This window comes from Plectrocnemia conspersa, unplaced genomic scaffold (genome assembly GCF_051122295.1).
Source record: "Plectrocnemia conspersa isolate PC_06_02 unplaced genomic scaffold, ASM5112229v1 ptg000012l, whole genome shotgun sequence".
NCBI classification, from domain to species: Eukaryota; Metazoa; Arthropoda; class Insecta; order Trichoptera; family Polycentropodidae; genus Plectrocnemia; species Plectrocnemia conspersa.
The window spans coordinates 10,746,866-10,772,750 of record NW_028277176.1 but is presented as its reverse complement, the minus strand read 5'-3'; the positions used below and the strand labels follow the sequence as shown (position 1 = coordinate 10,772,750).

The 25,885-nt window shown below is 27.7% G+C and overlaps 1 protein-coding gene across 2 annotated transcripts in view; it reads left to right on the top strand.

Annotated features, from left to right (window-relative positions):
* LOC148228183 (lachesin-like) overlaps positions 1-25,885 on the top strand; it is a 174,390-nt gene that overhangs the window by 9,864 nt on the left and 138,641 nt on the right. The window contains exon 2 of one of the 2 annotated variants that reach the window (XM_088199670.1): positions 1,039-1,331. The exons of the other annotated variant lie outside the window; for it this stretch is intronic. Within the exon in view, the coding sequence (XP_088055796.1) occupies positions 1,250-1,331 (82 nt within the window). The 5' untranslated portion in view covers positions 1,039-1,249. The remainder of the gene's footprint in view (positions 1-1,038; positions 1,332-25,885) is intronic. 2 annotated transcript variants of the gene reach the window in all.

Sequence of the window (25,885 nt, the reverse complement as noted above, 5' to 3'; positions counted from 1 at the left end):
TAGTGAGTCTTGATTTACAAAATTTTAAAAATTAATTAATTTGATATATAAATATTATTACTCATTGACCTAAAAATACGTATTTTTACACAAACCACGAAGTGCGATGTTAAAAAATGCAAAAGCGTAAATAACATTCATGATGAGATATGATTGTGGAGATAATTTAGAGACGTCGGCGTTTTTGGCTGCCGTGTGCGAAAAAAGGGGGCGTAGCGCCCATTTGCGTATGTGATATATGGCAACAATAAAAGTACATTCGAAAAGAAAAAAGCTCGCGCACACTCAATTTTTCATTTTGTACGGAAAAGCGCCGGCGGCGATCAATCTTAGTAACATGCCCTTATGAAGCGTTAACTCGCCGGTTAAATCTTGCCCACCAAAACTGCCGGATGAATGGCTTGCCGACATGCCATCCAACACATTTTTGACATTTTTTTATGTTGATTTTTTTTTATTTTTAACGAAGATCTTTAAAGTGGATATTGAGCAGTATTATGGTAGATAAAACCACTAAACAACAATTTTGGACAATTTTTAGCCCAAAAGATACCAACTCACTTAAATTATTGTAGCCAACAACATGCTGATTTTTTATTGATTTTTTTCATGAGAAATTAAAAAATATATATAAAATAAAAATGGTTTATGATAATAATTGCAAAAAAATACAAAGGTATGCATTACCATGCTTGTTTTAATACGAATAGATAAAATTTATTGCTTGATTTTTCCAGTTTTCATTAATATTTTTAATGAATATTTTCATATAATTTATATTAAACGACGTGTATTTGAATAAGTCATTATTTAAAATTATAAGATAATATTAATAATCCTTGTTAATATCATAAAAAATACACAAAATTCGGTAACGAATTCCTTTGCTCCTGACTATTTATATTCACATTAAAAATGGCATATTAATTGGCTTTTGACGGCATTTGAGCGTACAGAGAAATTTCTCGTTTTTTTTATCTAATTAATGCGATTTTTTAATTACCAAAACTAATACGATTTTTTCAATGTTTTTTTCAGCTAATGAACGCCACCAGATCGCCAAACGAATGAATATTCCACCGAAGTAATGTGTTCAAAGATACATATCTAACATGAGCTAGACTCTAGAAAGTGAAACATTAAATTAATGTAGTCGAAAAGAAATATTTTTTTAACATAAAAAAAAGTGTAGACGAATCGGATTATGTTTTTGTGCTTAATGGGAGTTCTCTGATAAGAGATATCGGAGATGTCCAGGGAGAAGATGAGCGCCTCTAGAGGCCGCCATCTGCCAATAACGCTTCTTCAAGTGCTGACAATCATCTGTCAAGGTAAATATAATATTTAACGTTTTCTATCAAATACTTTTTATACTCCATTTTATTTCTCTATCTCCACATGTACTTTTAGAATAATATCAACTAGTGTATCGAAAATATTTTTAAGTCAATTTTGTTTAACCTGTAATACGGGAATAATCTAAACAGTTTATGTGAAGAAGCCAACTTATCACACTTAGTTTGTAAGATTTTTTTTGTAAGGATACAATATAGATTTATTTTATATTAAAATATTATATATATTATTGAGGTAAATTTAATAAAAATATTGTGCTTTTAATAATTTTTGAATATCAATAACCAGTGATAAATGTGTAAATATACAGCAACCTCACTCAATTCTTAAATTCAATCATCTAAAAATATAAAAGTGCTAGATCACGCGAGTATTTGAATTTTAATCATAAGTTTAAATGCTAACAGTATCTCTTTACATTAAAGTTCTATTCATTACAAAAATCATTATCCAAAGCTGGCATCAGAGAAAATTGTCTCATTATTTTATTTTAAGCACTACATTATCAAAAAAAATTTGGATATTTTTTTGGATCTGATTTGAAATATATATATAATGATTAAATATATTGACGTTAAGTTAAATCAGAGCAGATTTTTTGTAAATCATTTGCAATTAAGATTTTATTTGAAAATAAATATTGTTTAGGTAAATATAAAAGCAAATGATGCTTATAAAACACGCAACTGTAACACATTTTTGCAACGTGTCATTTAGAAATTGCTATTCTCGGGGCTTGATCTTATGTCGTTCTTAGAAATACGAGATATTGCAGACTCCTGGCGGACCCTTTAAGAAGTTTCTTGCTCCGTAGAAGCAGCTTGAAAGAATGCCGTCTCTGTGGAGGGCACCGTTGAAAATTTTTTCTGAAGGGGTCTTTAATGAAGGCGTCCGGCCAAGGACAATAAATATATAATTTAGCTATTAGCTTTAATTAAAAAACTATATTAAAACAAAAAAAAGTAGTCCAACTGAATTTGTAAAAGATTTACAATAAACTTAATATTTGGGTGTATTTTTTATTTTAACTAAAATTTAATGTTTAAACAATTATGTTAATTTTAGATAAAAACAAGACCAAAATATGTTGACGAGTACTGTTTCATACATCGTTTTTATAATATATTACATTTTTCTGGATTATATAACTATGGTGTAAACAATTCATCGAGAATTTGTTTTTTTATTAATTTAAATTAAAATTCTGAAATAAATCTACGTAGTGAAATTCACCAATGCTATAGATGTTGCGATAATATAAAGAAAATAAGATGTTTTAAAATATTATTAAAGCAAAATTAATTACACATTTTGATTAAACCATTTTTATGTTATGTAATAATAAAAACAAAGATGGTTCAATTTGTTTTTAAATATAATATTAGCATATACCCTGTATTTACAATATTATTGTAACAAATGTAAACATTTGCTATTATTCTCAAATAATATTTTAATGATAATGATAATTTATTATTGCATGAATTTTATTATAATTCACACTAATGTTAAATAACATTTTGTTCTTAACACTGCTCTAAATACCTATAACCTACATTATTTTTAAGCTATTCCACAATAATATTATGAATGCTATTCAAGCTATTCCATAATAATGTTAATTTGTTAAAAAAAAATATTTATATATTATATCAATTACTCAAATTTCAGATTTGCTAGTTAAATCTCAACCAACTTACGACCTTTCGTTTTCGATTTGCAACGTCAGAGATTAAAACGAGAAACGATGTAATATTGATTTATTTTGTTTTTAACTTTTTTTTTCACACTCCCCCGGTGCGAAATATAAAAATAATGAGTCCCTGTCATATTTCCAACTCGATTAATCTTGTTTTTTTGGGCAAACACGACGACAGTGAAAACCACTCCCGCTGCAAGATTGAGCAGGAAACTAACTGTACTCTGAAAGTCATGAGCTTTGTTTACTCTTAATTAGCCACTGTCTTTGTTAAATATATTTTAATAATGGAAGTTTGACAGGCATTTTAATGGGACGTTACTTTTAGACGTTTTAAAAGTTAAAAATGTCAATTTTATCGTAAAAGTTACGTTGGATATCACATTATGTGTAACATGAATTAATATTAAAATTGTTTTTATTATCTTATCTTTAAGCAAATATTATTACAGTATACAACTTACTGAGAAATAATTATTTATTTAAAAATACACGTTTACGTTCGTTACATAATTATTGTTCAATCAAATCTTATTTATTTAATATAACAACGTGCTTTATTTTTACGTAATTTCATTTAAATGCAATTTGTCTATATATGTAATCATTATTATAATTGCATACGTGTTTTGGATCGCGTTTTTCCATGGATTTTCAGCTCTATATATTTCGCCAAAATATTTTTGGCATCATCAGGAGATTTTGATTTTTTGCACCCTTTTTTTAAATATAATAAATATATATATATATATATATATATATATATATATATATATATATATATATATATATATATATATATATATATATATATATATATATATATATAAATTTATAATTTGCTTAAATTATAATAAAAGGATGCTAAAATCATACTTTCACTAAAATATAATTTGTTAAAAATATAGACCTAAGAGCCCAATTTGAAAATATTAATTGATCATATATTTCATAGATGCTTAAGTGTAAAACTAGAATATTGGCAATAAATTCGTGATACATTAATGTGAAAAAAAATATATCAGTATTCATAAATCAACTTTTGCTAACATTCAAAATTATTCTGGGGGCGTACTCTCCAGGTTAGTACCTCCTTATTCTGTAGACAAATTTCCTAATTGGAAATTTCACGGCCACGTGACATCACAGAGGCGCTCTCACCTTTGTAGAGCTAAACGTTCAAACGAGTTATCGCGTACGCCTGCGGACTTTTGGCGGATTTAGGCCGTTTTCAGGCGAGTTATTTTAAAGTAGACTCACCGTATAGAGCACACGACTAAGTAGACAATTTGGTCGGTTTTGTCGATTCGACGTTTTTCCCGACCTCGACGTCATACTTTTCGACCGGAGAAATACGAGCGCACTCGTGTTTCACAATTTGATACAATTTGCGGGTGATTTGCGCTAAAATGCGAGACCGGAGGGCTTTTATGCCCGCATTGAGAAAATGCAATGTGATTTTAAATTATTAAGTACGAAGTCTTATATAAAAATCAGACTGAAATAGCAAAATATATAAGGCCTCAAAAATATTTATAAATGCTTATTATTTGCTTCAGCGTGCCATGTCGCATTATTTTCTAATACAATATGAACTATTTGGATGCTAAACAACGATATATCGTTGTTCGGCATTATATAAAACAAATGCTAACAAAGATCGCTGTTGACGTCATGATGCTTTTTTTTATTGGTAGACTCAGTTAAGCGGTCAAGTATATTTATCTAATCATTTATTACATCTATGGAGGTATTGAATAATGTGATTACATTATTTAAGTGAGCAGCAAAGATTTTGGCTTTTTGTGCTTTTTATTGGCGGGAAGTATTGTATTGATTTTAAAAAACTAATGCTAATATTTTTTATTATATACAATTTTAGATTCATATTTAAAAATAATAAAAAAAAGTAAAAAGAAAGTTTTTATTGCTATTAAGTTGGATAATCAAATTTCAAGACAAGATATATCTTATATATGGTTGAGGAAAGTTAAAAATAAATTGCTCTCAAATACACAGGTTAATAAAAAAAGTATTTGTATATGTTTTTACTGCAAAGATTTAAAAACTTTAGAACTAATATATTCTACTTTATATTTTTAGCACGTGCTTTCTGTATATAAACTCACTTAAACATCAAAATACAAGGTAGAAATAAAAACGTTTTTTATTTGATTGTGCTCAAAATGAACGTGTCAATTTCTAGTCAGGCCAAATTCGAGGCTCGTTCTATTCATATAATATTTTGTATGACAAAAATGTGATAAATATAAAAAAATATAACAAATTAGTGTCATAAATAAAATAGTGACAGTCATGATAATACATCATTTGTCACAGATTAAATCTTTCAAAAAAATAATATACCGTTTTTCTAGGCATTTGAAAATCAATAAACTTAATTAACAAAGATAAAAATTATGTTATTTATAAAACAGCTACTAAAATTTCTATGACGTTAGAATCAATGATCGTGACTATATTATAAACGGTTTGTTTTAATTGTAATTGCTATAATCCTTAAATAATGTGCTCTAAAATTATTAAACAAATATTGTATTTCACCTTAAATTTAAAAAAATACATTTTTTTTATTTATTTAATGTGTATTTGTATATGAAAAACTAATCTAATGATTAATCTGAGTGAGTCTTTATTTCCTGAATTACAAAGCTTTTAACGTTATGTCTATGCAATCTAGGACAACTTATACGCTCTTAGTCTTAATGTTATTTAGACATTAGACTGCTAAAAAGTAAACCAAATCCTAAAAATAGCATTTTTCCTACACCAAACTCCTATTTACATTTTTTTTATTGAGCCCATAAAACGCCATTACCATCGTACAGGGGTCTCGTTCGCGTTTATTAATTTGACTACACACGCCTTCTCATACCGACGAGAAATCCCAAGAAAACCCTCGACAGCCCCCGGCAATGTGTACTGTATACACATAGCAGCGGTCCTGAGAGGGTATAATTTAAAATTTCATCCCTGAGTCATACACAGAGCACATCTTCTCCCTTTAACGCAAAGCCGAGGTAGAATCCTTTAGGAAAACTCTCAAAACCGCGACACACTCTAGCTGGTTAGTCGTTAATTATTGTTTGAATACGACCCAAAAGAAACTTGGCAGTTTTGGTTTTGAAAGCAACAATGGTTCAGTTACTTGTTGAAAATATAAAATTGCAATAAAACATTTTTTAAGGAAAAAATATTCAATCAACTAAAAGAGATAAAATTTTAAAATTAATACTACTTATATTATACAGAAAAAAATACAAAAAAATAATTTCATTAATAAAAACGTCATTACTTTTAGATACTCATAATATAATACATTACTAATTGACGGTGTCTCGCTGTTGCGATTAACCGCAGCTAGAACAATACGGGTGTCGGACGCCTAACTTTCCGTGCTCAACATTTTAATTTTAGTTTGTTTCTGTGTTTACATTAAAATTATACGATGTGTTATAACTATACTATTTTTATAAATAGCATACTATTATGTAACCCAACCAGGTAACGGAAACATTTGACTGCCTAATTACAAAACATACACCTACGCATATATAAAGACACAAATTCCCCGAAAGCGAAATCCATGTCCGTTGTTAACGTAACGATGATTGCGGTAATTTTTGCAACTTTGTTTCTCACAAACGGCCCATTTGCATAACGGCCGTTGTCCGTCGGGTTGTTTAACGATCGGATTTTCGTTGAAAAGTCGTTATCGCCGCGCTCCGATAAATCAATTCGCAAAGCTCTGTGAAATAGGTATCACTATTATTGCTAGTATTGCTGATAAAGGTAATTTATGTGACGTCTGTGCGACAAATGGCGGCCGCGGCGGCATGTCATCGTGACCGATGAGCGACCCTTCTTTGTCCGAGCTATAAACATGGCGGGCGTTCGTGTCATCAATCCTAGACCGCCACCCTAAGCATAATCGATTTTTGAAAAGATAAACCGATCCAAATGTAAGATTGGCAAGAGCTACGATACGATGACGAGGAATCGCTATCGCGATGACCTGTGCGTGTGAGTTTTATAATTTATCACTTTGATAATGAATGACCTTGAAGGGTCATGAATCATTGTTTTAATATTAATGAGGGTAGTGACCCATAATCAACATTTTTTTAAGTTCCTTAACAATTTTTTTTTAACTTTAGTAACATAACCTAACAAGGTAAATAAAATAAAATTTCAATATTTTTATGTGTACTATGAAATAAACTTGTAATTAGATTCAATTAAAAAAGGATCTGCAAAATGTCATAGGCTTTACCAATAACAAATAAACTTCTTATATTATTCATCGCCAGTACTATTTAGTGCATATTTAAGGCTGCAATCGAGAGCTTAAATATTAAGAAGAACAAGTATGCATAACCAGAAAAATAAGATCATAAGATTTGATACGCATATGACACATATTTTCTTTTAAGAAACAACCCTAGATAATTCCACGAAAAAATCATAGTCAAATAGTTTAATTTATCTATGATCATGAATATTATACTAATACAGTTTAAATTTGATATTTTCAGTAACGTAAAAAGATAAACAAGCGTTAAATACCTGGACTCCAAGCTTAACTTTAATAAACATAATTAGGAAGTTTGCTATAAAGGGCCGGTATTACTATTTTTTTTAAATTACAAGTCATTCAAAACAAAGCTATAAAAATAATATATAATACACTTTATTATACTAATTTTTACAATTTGCTACAATTATCACTTAATTTGTTGTTTTTTTTTATATTTTTATATTTATTTCGCTTGGTAGTTTTTTTTTAATAAATTTTAACCACAACGTTGTTTTATATAGCTGGCCATCATTGCGGCGCTCAGATCAATATTTAATAGAAATAGCGCGCAAACTTTAAAAATAAAATTGTGATCTATAAACAATTAATAAGACCCATTTTAACATAGGTATGGCATTCAGAATAAAACTTTAGTTATAATATTTAGTACACCCTTATACTAATCTAAAAATATGTATATTAGCCTTCAAATAGCAACAATTAAAAAACACTCACTGTCATACCAGAAAAAATATAAGAATATCTCGCGAAATCTCATCTCGTATATCAGTGATTTTGATAAAAACTACCTTTAATTTAAACACAAACAGAAAATGTCAAAGCACATATCGCTTTAAAAGCTAAAGACAACATATTAATGAAATTTCTTTCGCATGAATTAAAAAAGTTTTTTTCATTTTTTTCTTAAATTACAAACACAAACGTTTTATTCTATATTTTAATTTTTTATCAAATTGTAGCAAATAGTAAATTGTAAACATGAAAATGCTTATAAACGAGTAATATGTATAGTAATTTATATATGTATTATACAAATACTATATTTTTAAAATTATTAATATCGTCCAAATAAACGTTTAAAAAAAATCATAAACCTAAAAAACCAATTAATTATAAGGAAAAGTAGACTTTAAAAAATAATTAATACCAGATTTAAAATCTATGTGTAATTTTACATTATAGCAATCTCTTCATATTGCTCCATATTGTTTATGTATAAAGAATTTAAGTTCATGGTTGCATACATTCCCAATGGCATGATAAATCACTATATAGTATTCCATCCACTCTGTGTAATTTGGCACAAAGAGATATAATTTTCACTAGCTGAATAATTGCAATTTAACATGATTTTCATAAAAACTACAATATAATATGTACCTTCATTATTTTTATTATTTAAATGTCGTTATACGTAACCAAAGAAATGTTTATTTTTATGTGAAGCTTAGTTTTTATTCTATTAAAAAGTAAAAGTATATAATATTTTTTCGCATGTGTATTATTTATTAATATTTTTTTTTAATTGCTCTAGAGTTGCTTGACTTAGGTGTGATATTATTTTTAAGATAACTATTTAATTGAAATGTTGCTTGAAAAGGTATAAAAATATATAATTAAATATTACTTAAGCCCAGTCTAAATTGAATGTAAGAACGAAAACACGAAGCCGATACGTTACGCGCGTTTTCCATTATAGCACGCGATACCGAAACACCGCACGACCGTGAAAGTTGGGCCGAAAGATTAACTATAACACAAAATTTAATCCCCGTAGCTCGGATGAGTTAAGGGTTGTTACACACATTTGATACATATGAAATTGGGGTTAAACGCACGCAAGGAAACGACGCATTACACCGAAACCGGAATAATATAATCATATTAAACGACTTCCCGTCGCTCTCGACAAAACGCTCAGAAATTAAGCGACGAACTGACACATTATAATATTTTCTTTATAAAATATATTTTTTTCATGTACTTGAGAGTGGACATTTGTATTAATTTTCTAAATAACTAAATTAAAGGGACATCATTTTTTTTTGGTGAAAACTAAGCTCTTTAATAATTCATACTTAAGCGTAGTGAAAGTTGCTGCTTTGCAGGCTTTGAATCATCCCTGAACTACAAATGTACGGCACATAAGAGGCTTAGTATTTTGATATATTAATTGTCGTCAGACTAGAGAGACATCTAATAAAATTCGTTGTTATATTGACTCCATCCTAGCACGATTTTTTTTTAATGTTTTGTAAGTACAGGTTTTACAGTTACTAACACGTTTTCTTGCAAATCTTATTAATATTAATATATATTTGTGATACCAAATTTGCTTTGAATTATATTTTGTTTTAAATTATAAATCTGACGCAATTCCTAATTATATGTATTATTTGTAAATAAAAACATTTGTATTGTAGATATATAATTTATATATAGAGACAAAACGGTAGTTTTAAAATTCCGATCTGGGGATTTTTTTATTAACTATTATTCAAGCTACAGATTTGAAAGATTTTAAAAGTTATTTGAAAAAAATAAACTCTATTTATTAGATTAGTGTATGGAGATAAAAGTGAGTGATTAAAAATAAATTCACAATAACTGTGATAATTTATGCTACAGTAGATGAGCTACTGATTTTAACCGTTTAAGCGGTATTGCCGTACAGTGTACACGAACGATGATTGATCCTTAACGGTTTTACGATACTCCAGATAGTTATTTATTCACATATGTATAATATTTTTTTAAATTTGGCTTAATGTAAATATTTTTTTATAGAAAATATTACCAATAAATTAAAGATTACAAAATAAATAAACATAACAAAAAATATTATATATTAGGTTATAAAAAATCCTAAGAGCTTTTAAATTGATATAAAAAAATACCACAAAAGCCAAATAATATATTAAAATATGTAAGATAAATTAATTTAAATAATAACAAAAACTGTTAAAATAAAATATTGCCATATACTATTGTAAAAAAGTAGTGAAATAAATCAATGAATAAAATGTTAATTTTTTACCTATAATTTATTATAAATTTAATTTTAAATATTATTGAATAAATAACAACAGAAATAATTATAGATACATAAGTCAAATTAACTCACTCCCTAGTGTATTCTAACAAATGTGTATAAATTAACTCACTAATCAAAAGGTTAACTATATGCAGTGTCATATAACGCACCGAAATGACGTTTTTTTCGACGGATAACTGTATTGAACGTGTTGGGGATAATGGCACAGATAAATTTGTTTTTTTGGGCTTGTTAGAACTTGAAATAGTAATGGCAGAAGGAGTATTTAATTTTGTAATTCAATGTCTTACTTGTGATGACAGTAGATTAATAATAAAATATTTACTCTTTCTGGCGTGCGACAGTGCTGTTGTGATTGTTGTCAGAAAGTTTTCTTTCTAGTATTATTTGGCATTGTGCTAATCACATAATAAAATTATGAGTACATAAAACAATAAATAGATTTAAATAATGTATTAATAAACTTTACGTCATATACTTCGGAAAAATAGTAAAGAGCTGTATTTATGTGTATAAAAATTGGGGGCAGCAGATATGCTAAAAATTGGAAGAATTTAAAATACATGATGAGTGCCATCTAGTTTGCGTACAATTTTGCCTGTGTGAAATAACTTTGAACTCATTGAGTATCATTTTGAAGAAGCAGTGCATTATCATATAGAAGATGATACACTTATGATGGCTTAAGAAGAAAAATCACATCTGCAAAATTTTTATTAGACCTTGGATTGATATATGGTGCTCTCCGAGAATCAGAACTAGGTTTAAACCTGTAAATGGCAAATGTTTAAGTAAAAATACTAGTGTAATTTAAGAGAAGGGTGACAGAACTTTGGGACTATTATAAATGTGCAGTTGCTGTTGTACGTGATATTAATTTTCGTGAAGTAATACTCCACAAAAAACTTGAAGAAAGGATTCTCCCATTGATCCAAGTATATTTTATACAAAATTGAAAGAGTCAATCGAAAAGAGATTGGTTAATAACAAGTGCATGAGCTAGCGAATTGGTCATTCGTTAATTTATTTTCAATTGACATTTTGAGAATTATAAATAAGAAACTGCAACTAAGATTCTAAATACCGTTCCTATTTTTTTAAATGAATATGAACGCAGGTTTTGCAAACTAATAACCTCTACAACAAGAGCTTTGTTGAAGACTAAGACTAATTTAGCATTTTTGTTTATCATACTTGTCGGATCACATCTGAGACTTTTAAATTTCTTATAGTACGATGATCTGTGGTTACTCAGTTGACAAAATTTGTCAATTTACTAATAACATTTATCTCAAATATAATAAATAAGTTTATGTAAAAATCGAAATATATCATTTTTCTATTAAAAGATGTGAGTTTCAGCACATTTTTTTTACAAATAAGAACTGAATATATGTATCATACAAATTTAGTGTTATTGTATTTATTTATAGTATAAATAAGAGCATACAAATATGAATCAACTTGATATTTATAAAATTAAATGAAGCTTTACTTCACTCTTAGTTTAAAGAGAATATATGATGACATGACGCGGTTGCAAAAACACATATATTACAATAGTTGGCAAATTTGATGACGTTCACTAAAGTATTAAACGACTAGATTCATCGTGTGTCGTGTTTCTAAAATGCTTAGTCCCTACCGCTCTAATGCATTAAAAGGATAATTAACCTTTACTCTATGCCGCCTTTAATATATTTATATAAAAAAAAACTCGCAATACGAATGGTGTTGTGTGTATATTTGACAATGGTTCTATTATTTGTCGCTTTATGTTATGTATATCGATATTTTATGAACACGGCACATCTATTGAAATTTGTGTTTTGCATTGTTGAAATACATCAAACGCGTTTATTTTATGTGTTTGTATTGTATCTAATACATATTGTATATTTCCAATAGCTTTTAATATTTACAAATAACATTTCAAATTATATATTTCGCGATATTTGTTTATCAGAATATTTAACAAACATAACAGGAACCAATACAGTCACTTTTAATAGCTCGCGGAAGTAACAGAAAAGAATAGATCAAAAAATAAAAAAAATATTACTATAGAAAAACGCATTTATAATTTCAGATAGATATTTCGGTAATTAGGCATTTATGAATGTAAAAAAAAATATTTAAGAATAAATTTGATGCAAAAATAGAAACAAAAAAAATATTTTGATCATATAATTACATTATTCAATAATTTAAAAAATAACCAGAAATTTTATACGTTAAAAAATGTATATGTTTTGGCAAAGGTGGAACAATATTGTAAATATATTAAAAAAATATCATGAATTTTATTATGAATGTTTAAACACAGGTGAAGAGAATAAGAATAAAAATTATTCCATAGGAGAATTTGGTATAATAATATTAGAGGGAAGCAATGGAAAGTACGCAAATTATGTTTAATTAAATCTAAAAAAAAATTTATGTATAGTTTATGAAAGAAATATTATGACTAATTGAGCGATAATATTTTTTAAAATTTATTATTATATTGCAAAACGAATAAAGTCCTTAAAAATGGCATGGCTAGTCCTTAAAAAAACATAAATAAAAGCCGCAACACTATTTTTATAGCAATGTAGCTAGTTAGGTTAAACTAAAATAGTTATTTATAATTAAAGAGTAATACCAATTATACCACTTTTACGATTTTATTAATAATAAATTTTACGACTACGCATGCTCTTGATATCCTATTTATTTCTAAAAAATCGTTTTTACTACACATTTTATTGTTTATGCAGCCTAAAATTATACTATTTTAGTCTACCGAATTTTTTTACCCATTGTACTTTATAATTCTAAAACAAACTTATTATTAACCCTACATTTTTTAAGGGGTCGGACATAAAAAAATACATCAAATACATTAGAATGAAGTGTATTATCATTAGAATTATGTAGAAAATAAGAATAATTTTGCTAACTTAATAAACAAAAAATAAAAATCCATAAGCATGAACCATTAAAAACGATTTTTCTCTAGTGGAATTTAAATCTGTTTAACTCTTTAGATTAAAATACCTAAGAACATCCCAGAGGTGTTTCCCGTTCCTCGCGAAGTAAAAGAGCTACTTAATCGTGTCGATTCTTATCCATTTTCTAATGTTCCTTAACCACGCAAAACTTTTATTCTCCATATTTTTTATGGACTGCTTATAAAATGTCATAAATTTATATTTATTTATTTATTCAAATTGAGTTAAGTCAATCGTTACCTAACAAGTTATCCTAATGCACCACGATAGTTAAAAAATAATATTATATTACAACATTACAAAACCCAAAGATAAAGAATAAAGTAAGAAAAATATAATACTTTGACCACATTTATTAAAAAAAACTCGCAAAAAAAACTTTAAAAAAAGAAATTAAAAAAGTTGTAAGCTTATTATTTTATTTAATATAAATAAAAAAATAATCTATATACAATAATGATTAAAAAATAATGATTTCTAAAAATGAGGGATTTGTGATTTAAATAATTTGCAGGATATTCACTGAAAACTTTTTGCAGATTGACAAACGGATCAGTGTTTCCTTGAAAACTGTCAAAATTTTAGAAATGTTTGTGTTACATAAATCTAGTATTTCTTCTCAAGAATTTCTCAAGAAAAATGCCAAATCGAGAATTTTTATTACGGGAGAAATTTATTAAAATTTTTTAATAATTAAAATAAATTTGTACAAATAATGAACGATAAACAGCATTAGAAAAATTGTATATATTTATAACTACGAAATTTTATTTTTAAATTTTACGGAACGATCTGGGTGAATTTTTTTTGCTGCACTAATGGTTTTAATTTATTTTGCTGTAACCAAGCTTTTTCAGCTAAATAACCGATTGCATAACAATCATTGTCACGCGATCGTCGTAAAAAATAGTATCCCCAAATATCAATAGATAAAAAATTACGTTTTATTAGCATTTGTACGGTTTACTCGACATTAACCTTAATCTTTATACGTACTTAATAAATATTACATGTAGTCAAATCTAACGTATATGTGCATTAAATCGAAAGCAATGATAATGTTTAGGTATTATAAAAGGAAAAACTCACTTTTCGGCCTCGGAGTCTGTCGAAGGGTATTCAAAATTTGAAGATTTCATTACGAAGATGGTTTTATTGTTGTTGATCTAGTATAATCAATGTATTATTATAATCCTCACACACATTATATATAGATATTATTTTCATAGTTATAACATACCTAGTTAATTTGCAATCCGAATATTTATATTCAGTCAAATCGAACAACGCACATGACGGTTATTGTCACGTAAAAAATTTTATTAATAAATAATAATTATTTATAACTGTTGCCACGTTACTATCGGCCATCTTGTTTTATATTTAAATGTTATATTTCATTGGTCAACAACAAAAGAATACATTAATAGAGGCTCGAAAATCATCGTGCCAACTCTATTTTTTTCTTTTATTAATTATAATTAAATATATTTTTCTTGTTTACGTGTATCTTTGTATGTATCTTTTTTATGACTCTTTTTAAAGCAATAGCTAACTAAGAGTCCGAAGAACAATGGCAATTGCTGCAAATTCGGACGTATTGTCTTTGGCGTTTCCCGACGCATAGAAAAGGTTGAGTTTGTTGTGGCTGCAAAAATGTATAATTATTTTTGTCTTTTGAAAATTTAAGATTATTGTGCAATACCGAGTGCTCTGCACGATATCTATATTCATTGTTAACGCTATCCTTTTGTTGTATGGCACATCACTTTCATAGTTATTCGCGTGAGGTTCAAATTCACCATGAACGACAACGATATTGTCATCTTAAAAATTCTTATTTCATTGTTATTTTAAATTTTTGGAATCTTTAAATTAATCATTGAATCCCCTTTACACGCCCAATAATATTTATTTATGTATAATTCAGGTCTGATGTGCTACGTGATCCCGTTGTCTGGGTAATTTAAAATTGTAATACTTAGTTAAGTATCTCTAAGAGGCGTTAAAAAAAATATAAAATCTTTTAATAACGCTAGTGCGTTTAATACTCCTAATTATTATTTGATTACAGTAGACTTTAAAAAGCGCATTCAACCTGTTAAAGATTTTGTAAATTTATTATTAAACACACCGATGTTTATTCTCACACGCATAATCCAAATATTAAAACCAACCCTCGTTCAACACATTATAATCAAATGGCGTCAGTGTGCGGGCCGGGCCGGGTTCGTTCCGTGTTTGTGCAGAGCTAAGCCGTATATAATTGCTTGTTACTTAATTATGTCTTGCGCCTTTGCCTAATGGGGTTGGACGTTAAAAGGACTAATGTATACTTAACAGGTGTAAACAATGAATTATCCGCGCAAGCCCCAGGCCTTTCCCGGGCCGCGGTGCATTATTGAATACCCATGTATGATGTAAAAGCGAGCCATCCGAATAGAAATGGCCTTTTACAATAGCTAGTTTGTGTTTGCACCCGAAACGCGTCCATTGTTGAACATTTCACCTGTGTATGTTTGTAAACTACCACATTATACAAAGGTATATGTGTATATTATTATAATACATAATAGAATCGAGGGAGTTAATATTTTTTGCGACCGAGATGTCGCGCGGTGGTTTTTGCGATCGATTGAAGCCATGCCAAAATGTCGGTGGATATTAGGATTACATTTTCAGTATTGCATCATTAGAAGAAATGTGTGATTGTCGTGTGTAACTAACTATTTATTTATTTAAAAATTAGAGTTGCGGAAATTAAATTGAATGCAAGATAAATAAAATATATGCATCGCCTTCATGATGGAGAAAAGTTTAAGATTGGAGTGAAAGTATACTCTTAGTTTCCCATCCAACATGAGAGACTTTTTTATTTAATCAATATTGGTATTTAAAATAGCATAATATCGGTTTTGACGTTATGTTGTATGCATATCGTATCTAAAAATTTTTTGGCATGATATGTGTATTACTACTTTTAATAACTCTAATAAATTCATAATTAAGTCATAACTCAAATACAAAACACCACTTTTCAATTTTCTTACCAAAGCACAAACAATAACCAATGACTTTCGATTGCAACCCACCCTTTCATATAAAATATTCAATCAAACCACCCCAACGTCGAAATTAATACGTACAACCCTTCGACCCCACGACACCGACCAGCACCGCGAAAACGTGAAAGTTTTCCACGGCCATAAATCTTCCGCGAGTCAGGCGCAGGCTGATGATTTTCCAAAAATTACCCCCACCCATTTTTACAACCCCCTCCCCTCGCAAACAGTTCAGACAGTTCCTTTTATGAAGACATCATGCGGTGTATGCTTTTTTGGAATCCTGACGACTGAAACGCTAAATGGATTTAGCCTAATGGCTTTTTTTTCGTTCCTTTCACGTCGCATCACGCCACCTTTGGTTTGGTTTTCTTTTGATCCAACTTGCGAATCACACTTTAACTTGAAATGCGGTTAGATCAAAGTTAAACGCATGGTTTGCATTAAAAACGGTTGATATGTAATACCCAAATGGCGTGATATGAAAATATATAATGTAATTTATATTAAAATTGACATTTTACTCATTTTGGGACTATAGTAAAATGATAATAGCGTAATAGTATCATATTATCTCTAAAAGGATATTTCATATTTGTATTATATGTACATATATATGTGATGCCTTATCATTTAATTTTAAAGGCATGTAAAACCGCAATTCATGGACAAAAATAAATAATTTAATTTTTATAAAAATAAGATGAATTGGTTACAAACTGATTATAGTAACTTTAGCTAACTTTAAGCCTAACGATAAAGTGAGTGCAGTGCTTAACCATTCATTGAAAATATCGAATAAGTTATTGTTGCAGCGGAAAAATTAAATATGGATAATCAAAAATAACTGAAATGTTACAGTAAGTTTATAAGAATCGAAATTGCTTAGCAAGTGACGGCGTATACATCGAAAAAAATTAAATTAAAACGACTTGGATTTGTATTAAATGTACATGACTTCTAATTTGAATTTAGAAATTAACACTACTGTTAATATGTAAAACAAGTTTGAAGAAAATGTTTCTTTTGATAAGTATTACCTAAAAGACTTGAATCATTCCTTTCCATACAAAAAATCAGTCTTAGGAACTAAATTGTATATACTTTATACTGCTTATCAACCAATAACAGGAATAGCATTCCTGATTGCACTGCAATAACATATGCATAGTCGAATGATATTCACGAAAACTAAATTGAGCATGCCGAGTTCAATATTATTTTTATTTTTATCGTATCCAGAAGATCAAAAATAGCGATTATTATAGAATTATAATTTCAATCAAGCATCACAGAGTAGATTTATCTAGATTTTTCTCATCATTACGGATGAATATCGTATTACTAAATTAAAATCGAGCTAGGTCGTATATATTAGGTATTTAAAATACACAGATAATGAGATAATTAAGCTCATAGAGAATATTTTAAATTTAATAAAAAAAATATTATTGAAACAAGAAATATTTTATTGCTGAAAAATACTCCAAACTAAACTTTTACTGCAAGTAACTAAACTACCAGTCTCTATTCAAACCATTTTGGGTGTATGTTATCCTACTTTGGGCTAAGCTTACTTTTATAACATATAAAAGTAATCTTTCAAAACAGTTAAAAGAAGGATACTCTCGTATATTGTTCATGTAGAAATACCAAATATAAAATCGTACAACTTATTGCTTAGGGAGAAATCGCCGTACGATGAAAACCTAGTAAAAGGAAAACGTCGTGTCTCAATAAAATAAACGACTAATTTAAAAACAATACTACATCTTTGTTTGGAATGCGAAAAGGGCCCATGATATTTGCAAACATTTTCAATAGAAGCACTAGAAGAATAAGAATAATAAATAATGGCTTAAGTATGATTGCTTAATATGTAACTATGTCTTGACTTTTTGCTTGTTTTACATAATAAAATGTTTGCTAAAGTTTACTTTAATGTTACCAGAAATCCAGACTATTGGCCTTTTATACGATACTTCAACTTTGACACTCAATTGAGTGGTACTTTACTTAAATAGTGTTTGTCACATATATTTCATGATTATATAACCCATATTAACATATATTATATGCACATATAAAATAAAATATATGTCAAAAAACAGATTATTATTTTTTAATTATACAGAAAATGTAAAGTGATATAAAATTATTGTAATTAACAGCGTTCCTCGCTTTACACAATGTAATTAAATTATTAAAATTAATCACCAACTTTTTCACATAATAAAATAAAATAAAAAATGCAAAATTAAACGACGACCGTCCAAGGGTGGCAGCGACAAACACGCGATTGAATTTCAAAGTTTTAATTGGAATTTTTCCCTAGTCGGTCACGGCTGCCAAAGGTCCAACATACCTAAACGGTCATTTATTCTTCACAATGCCATATGTTATTCCTGATAACGCAGGAGTGATGAAAAATTGATGATACCTGAAAAAATTAAGTTTTTATAAAAATACTAGTTTGTTATGTATGTATGTATAAAATATAAAGATACTTATATATTTATATATTATTAACAAATATTAATAATAATAGCAATACCTCTCAAAGATAATATTGAAATGTGTTACTAGATTGTTCAATTTGGTTGAGGTGTAGAATTAGTGTGGAACGAAAGAAGTAAAAAATCAGAACAAATACATTTTTTTCGAGTATTTCAAGTCAGTACTCAAATGTCTAAAAAATATTTTTTCTTGAAAAACGAATTAGTTGTTCTTTCACTTGACGTTTATATTATTTTATTCCTTATCATTTCAATCTCATCGATTTCAAACAAGTGGGTTGGAATTTGCGGAATAATTCTCTTTTCCAACCATTTCGTAAATTTCACCCTTACTCTTCTCTATCCGCACAATTCCAGTGACCAAATGCGACGGAAAGAACACAATCGCCGCCGATAATCGCCCTTTATGGCTATACCTACGAACCTAAGTATACCGTGTCCTGTTTTGTTTGAGGCCCCGTTTTGCCGCGGGACAAAAGGCCGTTACCAAACATTGGAAATCGATTTCCAATCTCATCGTGGAAAATATGTATTCATCACGGCCCACAGAATGTGTACTCAATAGTCGGTGACAGTCGGCGACGAAGAATAGTGACGAATGACCGATTCATCACCTTGATAGTTGTTAGAAGATATAAGAAAGAAATAAAATATAAGAAAGGTGTATAAAATTGAGACTTATAAGTTCGCTACATTTGATAGTATTTTAATATAAAAATAAATAATAATTATATATAATATATTGATTATGAATAACTTAAAAATTAATTTACAATAATTGCATTTAACGTTCAATAAACGTTTGCTAAACTATTTAAAATGTTAAAAATGGTCCATGATCTTTGCATGCAGAAAAAATGTTATCATGACGTTGGTATCGAAAAGCTTTACAAATGTATTGATATATATATAAAGAAAATATTAAATATAAATCAAAAAATATATTTGTTGTGTATAAATGCTTTTACGATTTGCTTAATCAGCGTACTTTTTAAATCTTAATGTGTTTTTAAATAAATATATTTACCGCATAAATTAACCATTTTTCATCAGTGTTGTAATCTGAGTTTACCAGCATAAATTTACAGCAGTCATAATATGCTCATGTGATGATCAGAGTTTATTTTTGCAATATTATATGCAATGCATCACCTGTTGGAGAAAAACAAAATTATTTTAGAACAGAAATACAAGTGCAAAAAAATAAAAAAAATTAGTGAAACTGATCAAATATATCACAGTAATTTAATTTCGTTTTAAAGCTAATGATAAAAAACTGCTTTACAGGATATATGAAAGAATTTTTCAAAAACAATAAAAAGTTTGTTAAATGGCATACTTTTAAAGAGGTGATTTTCTATTTTAATTTACTACACTTTGTTTGGAAAGGATGCTTGCTATATCATACACTCTAACCTGTCCTACTTTTTGGTTATCGATCATTTGTTTTTTAAAGACGTAAACACATTTCTTAGGTGTGTTCAAAAAGCGATACAATTAGTTTGTGAACATTTCGAATTTTTTTAAGTCAGCATGTCACATTTTTTAACATTGTCAGAGATGTACCAGAAGAGACACTACGAATTCACAGCAGCAGAGACGAGCCAGGACACTGCATGAACACGAGACACATATTTAAGTGTTGTCCAGCTTCATCACTAGAATAAATCACAATAGATCAAAGCTAATCCACAAAACCACAGCTGATAACAATTCAACTCGACACTCCAGCGAAGACTTTCCGGCTTCTCAGATCTGCCATTTCAACTTTATTTAAAAATATTCGTACAAATTTAATTTTTAACAAAAAAGAATATGCTTATTTCTCGAGAAATAATAATTCTCGGATTTAACCATTTTCTCGGAAATAAACGCTACTTTTCATTTGACAAATACTTAAAAAATTACTTGGTTAGTATCAATTTGTTACCATAAATTTATAATAAATTCTCAAAAATTAAAACTATTGTGAATTTTAAATGCAAATAAATTTTCGTCAATAATCCTAATATCTGCTTATTTTTTATTAGCATTAAATACAAAACTATCCATTCATATTTCATTATACTAAACAAATTAGCATAACAACACTGGCTCGACAAAGTGATGGATTGTGGGAAGTCACGGCAGGACGGCGAAAATATTCATTTCGCAGAGCCACACAATTTTTCAGGCGTTTCCTATTAAAACGTAATAAAAAGCGACGAATATTTCCCGGCCGCTTCCGGAAAAAACACTTCTGCTGAGTTTTTTCCGTCGAGAAAAACATATTTTCCATTTGCGACTGCACCGCAATTAAAGAGCGGAATTTTTCGGACAAGTTTTACGCGACAGCCACAGGTTATATTAAAAACATATTTATATTAGCTTGTTAAATATTAAAATTCCTCGCTAATGTTTTACTAAATGTAATTTAGCTTAGTATACTACTAATGAGCAATGCAGTTTATTAAAAGCTTTTAATTTAGATTAAATATTAATGCCTGACTGCTCTGATATCGAACGAGATTTTAATGTATGTTCATGACGTAACAAAATATTGATATATATATATATATATATATATATATATATATATATATATATATATATATATATATATATATATATATATATATATATATATATATATATATATATATATATATATATATATATATATATATATATATATATATATATATATATATATATATATATATATATATATGATCAATTTACATATGCATAATGTATACTATAAAAAGCACAATTAAAGTAGGGCATAAGACGATACTACTTCAAAATATCAGAGTAGATTGGAGTAAATAAATAAATAAAACATTTTTTGCAGCAAAATGACAGTTGACATGTGGTATTTTCTTTATTGCATCGTTTCAAAGATCGAACGTGCATTTTTGATGCCAGTTAATAAATTATTCATATGTCCGCTAGCTCATATGGGGAATTCGCTTTTGAGCGAGCTGCTTCATCTGTCTCCATTTTTATTTTCTTAAATAACTCCTGACCTTTGACGTGAAAGATTTAAGCGAAGTCTCGAGAGAGTCCGTTTTCTTAGCCGGCGACTTGAGTTTATCCCGCTTTCATCTGAGGAAAGTAAAGTTCGAAACGTTTCCCTTAAGCCTTGGTCTACTGCTTGCACGTTGCACTTGGAAGTTCTGTTCATGTACATACACGATTGTACACATACACGTGCTTAGGTATGTGCAATCTAAAATTTACATTAGAACTACGTTCACCTCTCTCGGAGTTTTAAAAAGGTGTTAAAGGAAAACTTGACTTTTAATAATTAAAATTTATAACCAGGATTCGTTCGAATTCGTTAAAGTTTTAAGCTTCGCTAGAGGTAAAATGGCTGATCAGATATTGCTCATGAATAGAAAAGATTTTGCATTTATATTAAAATATCTTCTATCTATATTCAATAATTTTTTGAATACATAGAAAGTATACTTATTATTAAAATACTACGTGAATCAGTAAAACGTTGTCTATTTTATTATATGTATTTTTTAAACTTATCCTTATATATATAAAAAGTAATTGAAATAAAAAAAAACATAGCAAGAATAACAAATTATTAAACGCTCGCGTGCTCAGAAATAAATATAATAATAATAAAGTGGCAAACTTTTTTTAAATTAAAAAAATTAAATATGATAAGATACTTTAAAATAAATTAAATCAGGACTTATAACAATTATAGTATACTGTTGTTTTAACTCACATTAAGTAGTACATTATACATTTTTTAAGCTTCTTTAATATAATTTATTTAATAAAATAACTTTTTAAGCATGTTTGATAGAGACTACTATTAATAAATAAGATACTAGTTTTTTTAAAACAACTAAAGATATCGGGGATTCTAATATGACAGTGATCCATCGCCATGTAAAATCTTTCGATGGCTATAAAGATATTGCTGATGCTTTTGCAGAATATTTTTAACAAATCATATTTGGCTCCCGATCGCAATTAAGACAATCTGACCTCACAATCTAGCTGATTATCCGTTTTAACCATAAACGAAATCGACATTAAGACATAAACTATAGTTTTGAGAAGTAGTTGCTCTACAAAACCGGACTTAATTCCTGTTTTTATATAAACCAAATGTAACCAAATAAATCAGCCTCCTACACTAATATGTTATTTTTGTTAATATTTGTAAAATGATAAATTTTCATTTATATTTATATATTTCATTTATATTTATATTTTAACACAAAAAACAGTTAAAATATCCATACATCTACAAACGAAAATATTTCATATGTATATTTTTGTGCCTCGCATATATTAATACAACTCCTAGTATTTTTGTTGCTTTATTAAAATGTTGATTAGTAAGGGTTTTAATTTTAATTCTGAAAATAAATTTACTGAGATTTTCCAAAAAATGCAGATTCTAGCGTTTTAAAACAATTTACAACATGAGATTTAATAATGTGGAAGAGTAAATAAAATACAGCAGTTTTGCTATCTCGAGAGCTCTAATAAATATTTTATATCGTTTGAAATAGTGAGAGTAAACAATATTACTATAAAAGTGCTTTCATTCATAAAAATAAATAATAGAGAATTAAAAAAGCTATGTTTTAGTCATATACATGACTAAAATAGTTAGAAGACAAACAAATTAGAAGTATAAAAATAGTTTTTTTTTAAATTTAGGTTCATATGATTGTTGACTTTAATAATTATATGAATATATTAAAATTTAACAAAGTGAAGTGTTTTAAAAAAAAAATATTTTGTTATTAAGATTTATCATGGTTGATTTGAACTCAAGGAAAATGCAGAATCAATAAAGCAATGACCAAGGTTTAGTTCAATATAACTGTAATCCAAAAACGTCTATTTTTTCCGATATTCCAATATGGTTGGACTAAGACGCATATTCAATGTAGGACTAAAGGTGAATGATCGATTTCTCTCCAATAGAAAAGTGAACCAATGTCTACATAATATGTATAAATACACAAACATAATATGCTGCTCTTCAAATTGCAACTTGAAAAAAGACAGTCACAACACAATATTAATAAAAAGATTTTTTATATTTAACATTAACAAAGGTTATAATAAAACATTTATATCCTTATAGGAATTTTAATTTTAACCTATATTGAAGACACAAAGCTTGTAATGTAAACCTTATTTTCACTTCTTAATTTATTTATTAAAAAGTTGTCGTTATAAATATTATTAATTTTATATTTTTGTGTATATTATTAAAAAAAATAATTCGGGATATTTTAGGTAGATGTATTTTTTTTTTACCAAACTAAACTAAACTAACTGTATACTTTATTATGTTTTAGTGATAATAATATATTTATTGACATATTTGCAGTAAAGAATGTATTTTGGGAAAAAAATTAAAAAGAAATCTTTTTTAGTTGTTTTATTTGTATTATCAGAACTTGTTTTATTTTTGAAACATTTTCTTTGTCTATTTTTGTAAAAAAACAGGTAAAAATCCAATGTTTATCATTAAATACGCCTATTAATATATTAATTGATTTAATGATTTTTCTAATACTCATTATTTGTATTGCCAGTTAAAATAATAAAGGTTAAGGTTTTTGTGTTTACGTGTTACACTAAAAGTGTATTTTTTTGTAAAGTTAAATTATATTTCACTGATATCTAAAAGTAAACATTTATTTTAACTAATGAGCTGATGAACAATATCTGCTATACAATATCTATCAAACTTAATTTGACAGTTGCGAAACGTCCATTTGTATCGTCCATTTGTATCTTTCACTGTTATAGTGAATGTGTATTTTTGAGGGAAGTAATATTTTATATAAAATATAATTTCACTAATTAGGCCAGATAAATTATATCAAAAAAATAGATTTATAATTTCACTAGTCAATATGAGTGAAATTGTATTAATGATCTAGTACACGTAAGTTCAAAACATTTTTTGTGTCATCCTACAACTACTTTTTTAAAAGAAATACGATGGTATCCTACAGGATTTAACAAGTGTCGCTTACAACTGTCAGTTTAGGACCGGCATTTTTATCGCTTATTTTACATGTTTTACGCATGTCAAATGGCAGTTTAGAGCAACATATAATTTCTCTAACACCTGTCAAATAAATATTTTTTTTACTATTAGAAATATATATATACACATACATATACTAGTGAAAATATATTCCTATATGACTACATTAAAATTATATTTTATTTGTAATATACATTTACTGTAACATATAAACTACTCGAACTTTTTAAATCATTACTTATCCTTTGCTAAAATACTGTATTTATTGCCACTAATAACATATTACAAACGATGTTTTTAATTGTCTGAAAAATTTATCACCTACAATTCACCGCCAGCAATTAATCGAAAACGTTTTACCGCTACTTTAATTTTCGATTAAACAATTCATAGCCTACCAATGGTCGCTATAATATTTTATTGCCAGGCAATACATATAATTTATATAAATTTATGGCTTATTTTAAGTTGTTTTCTTATAGGTGTTAATTTTAAAATTAAGTGCAGCTAAAAATAAAGGTTATATTTTAAGTATACATTTTCTATAAATACATAACCGAAACATAAGTAACCTATATTTTAAGAACTTAGGGCCTGTTTTATCATAGTTCAGAAATTTGAATTAGCTCAGTATAAAATTAACTTGTTGTTATATTATGTTATTCAGTATTAAATTATTGTTTAAATAGTGGATACTTTACAATATTTTTAATTAAAATATATTATCTATCCATTATAATAATATTTCTATACACCTATATTTTTATTTTCGTACTATTCAGTACTATTCAAAAATTATGTAACTATTTTTAATTATGTAATTATTTTTAGGCTATA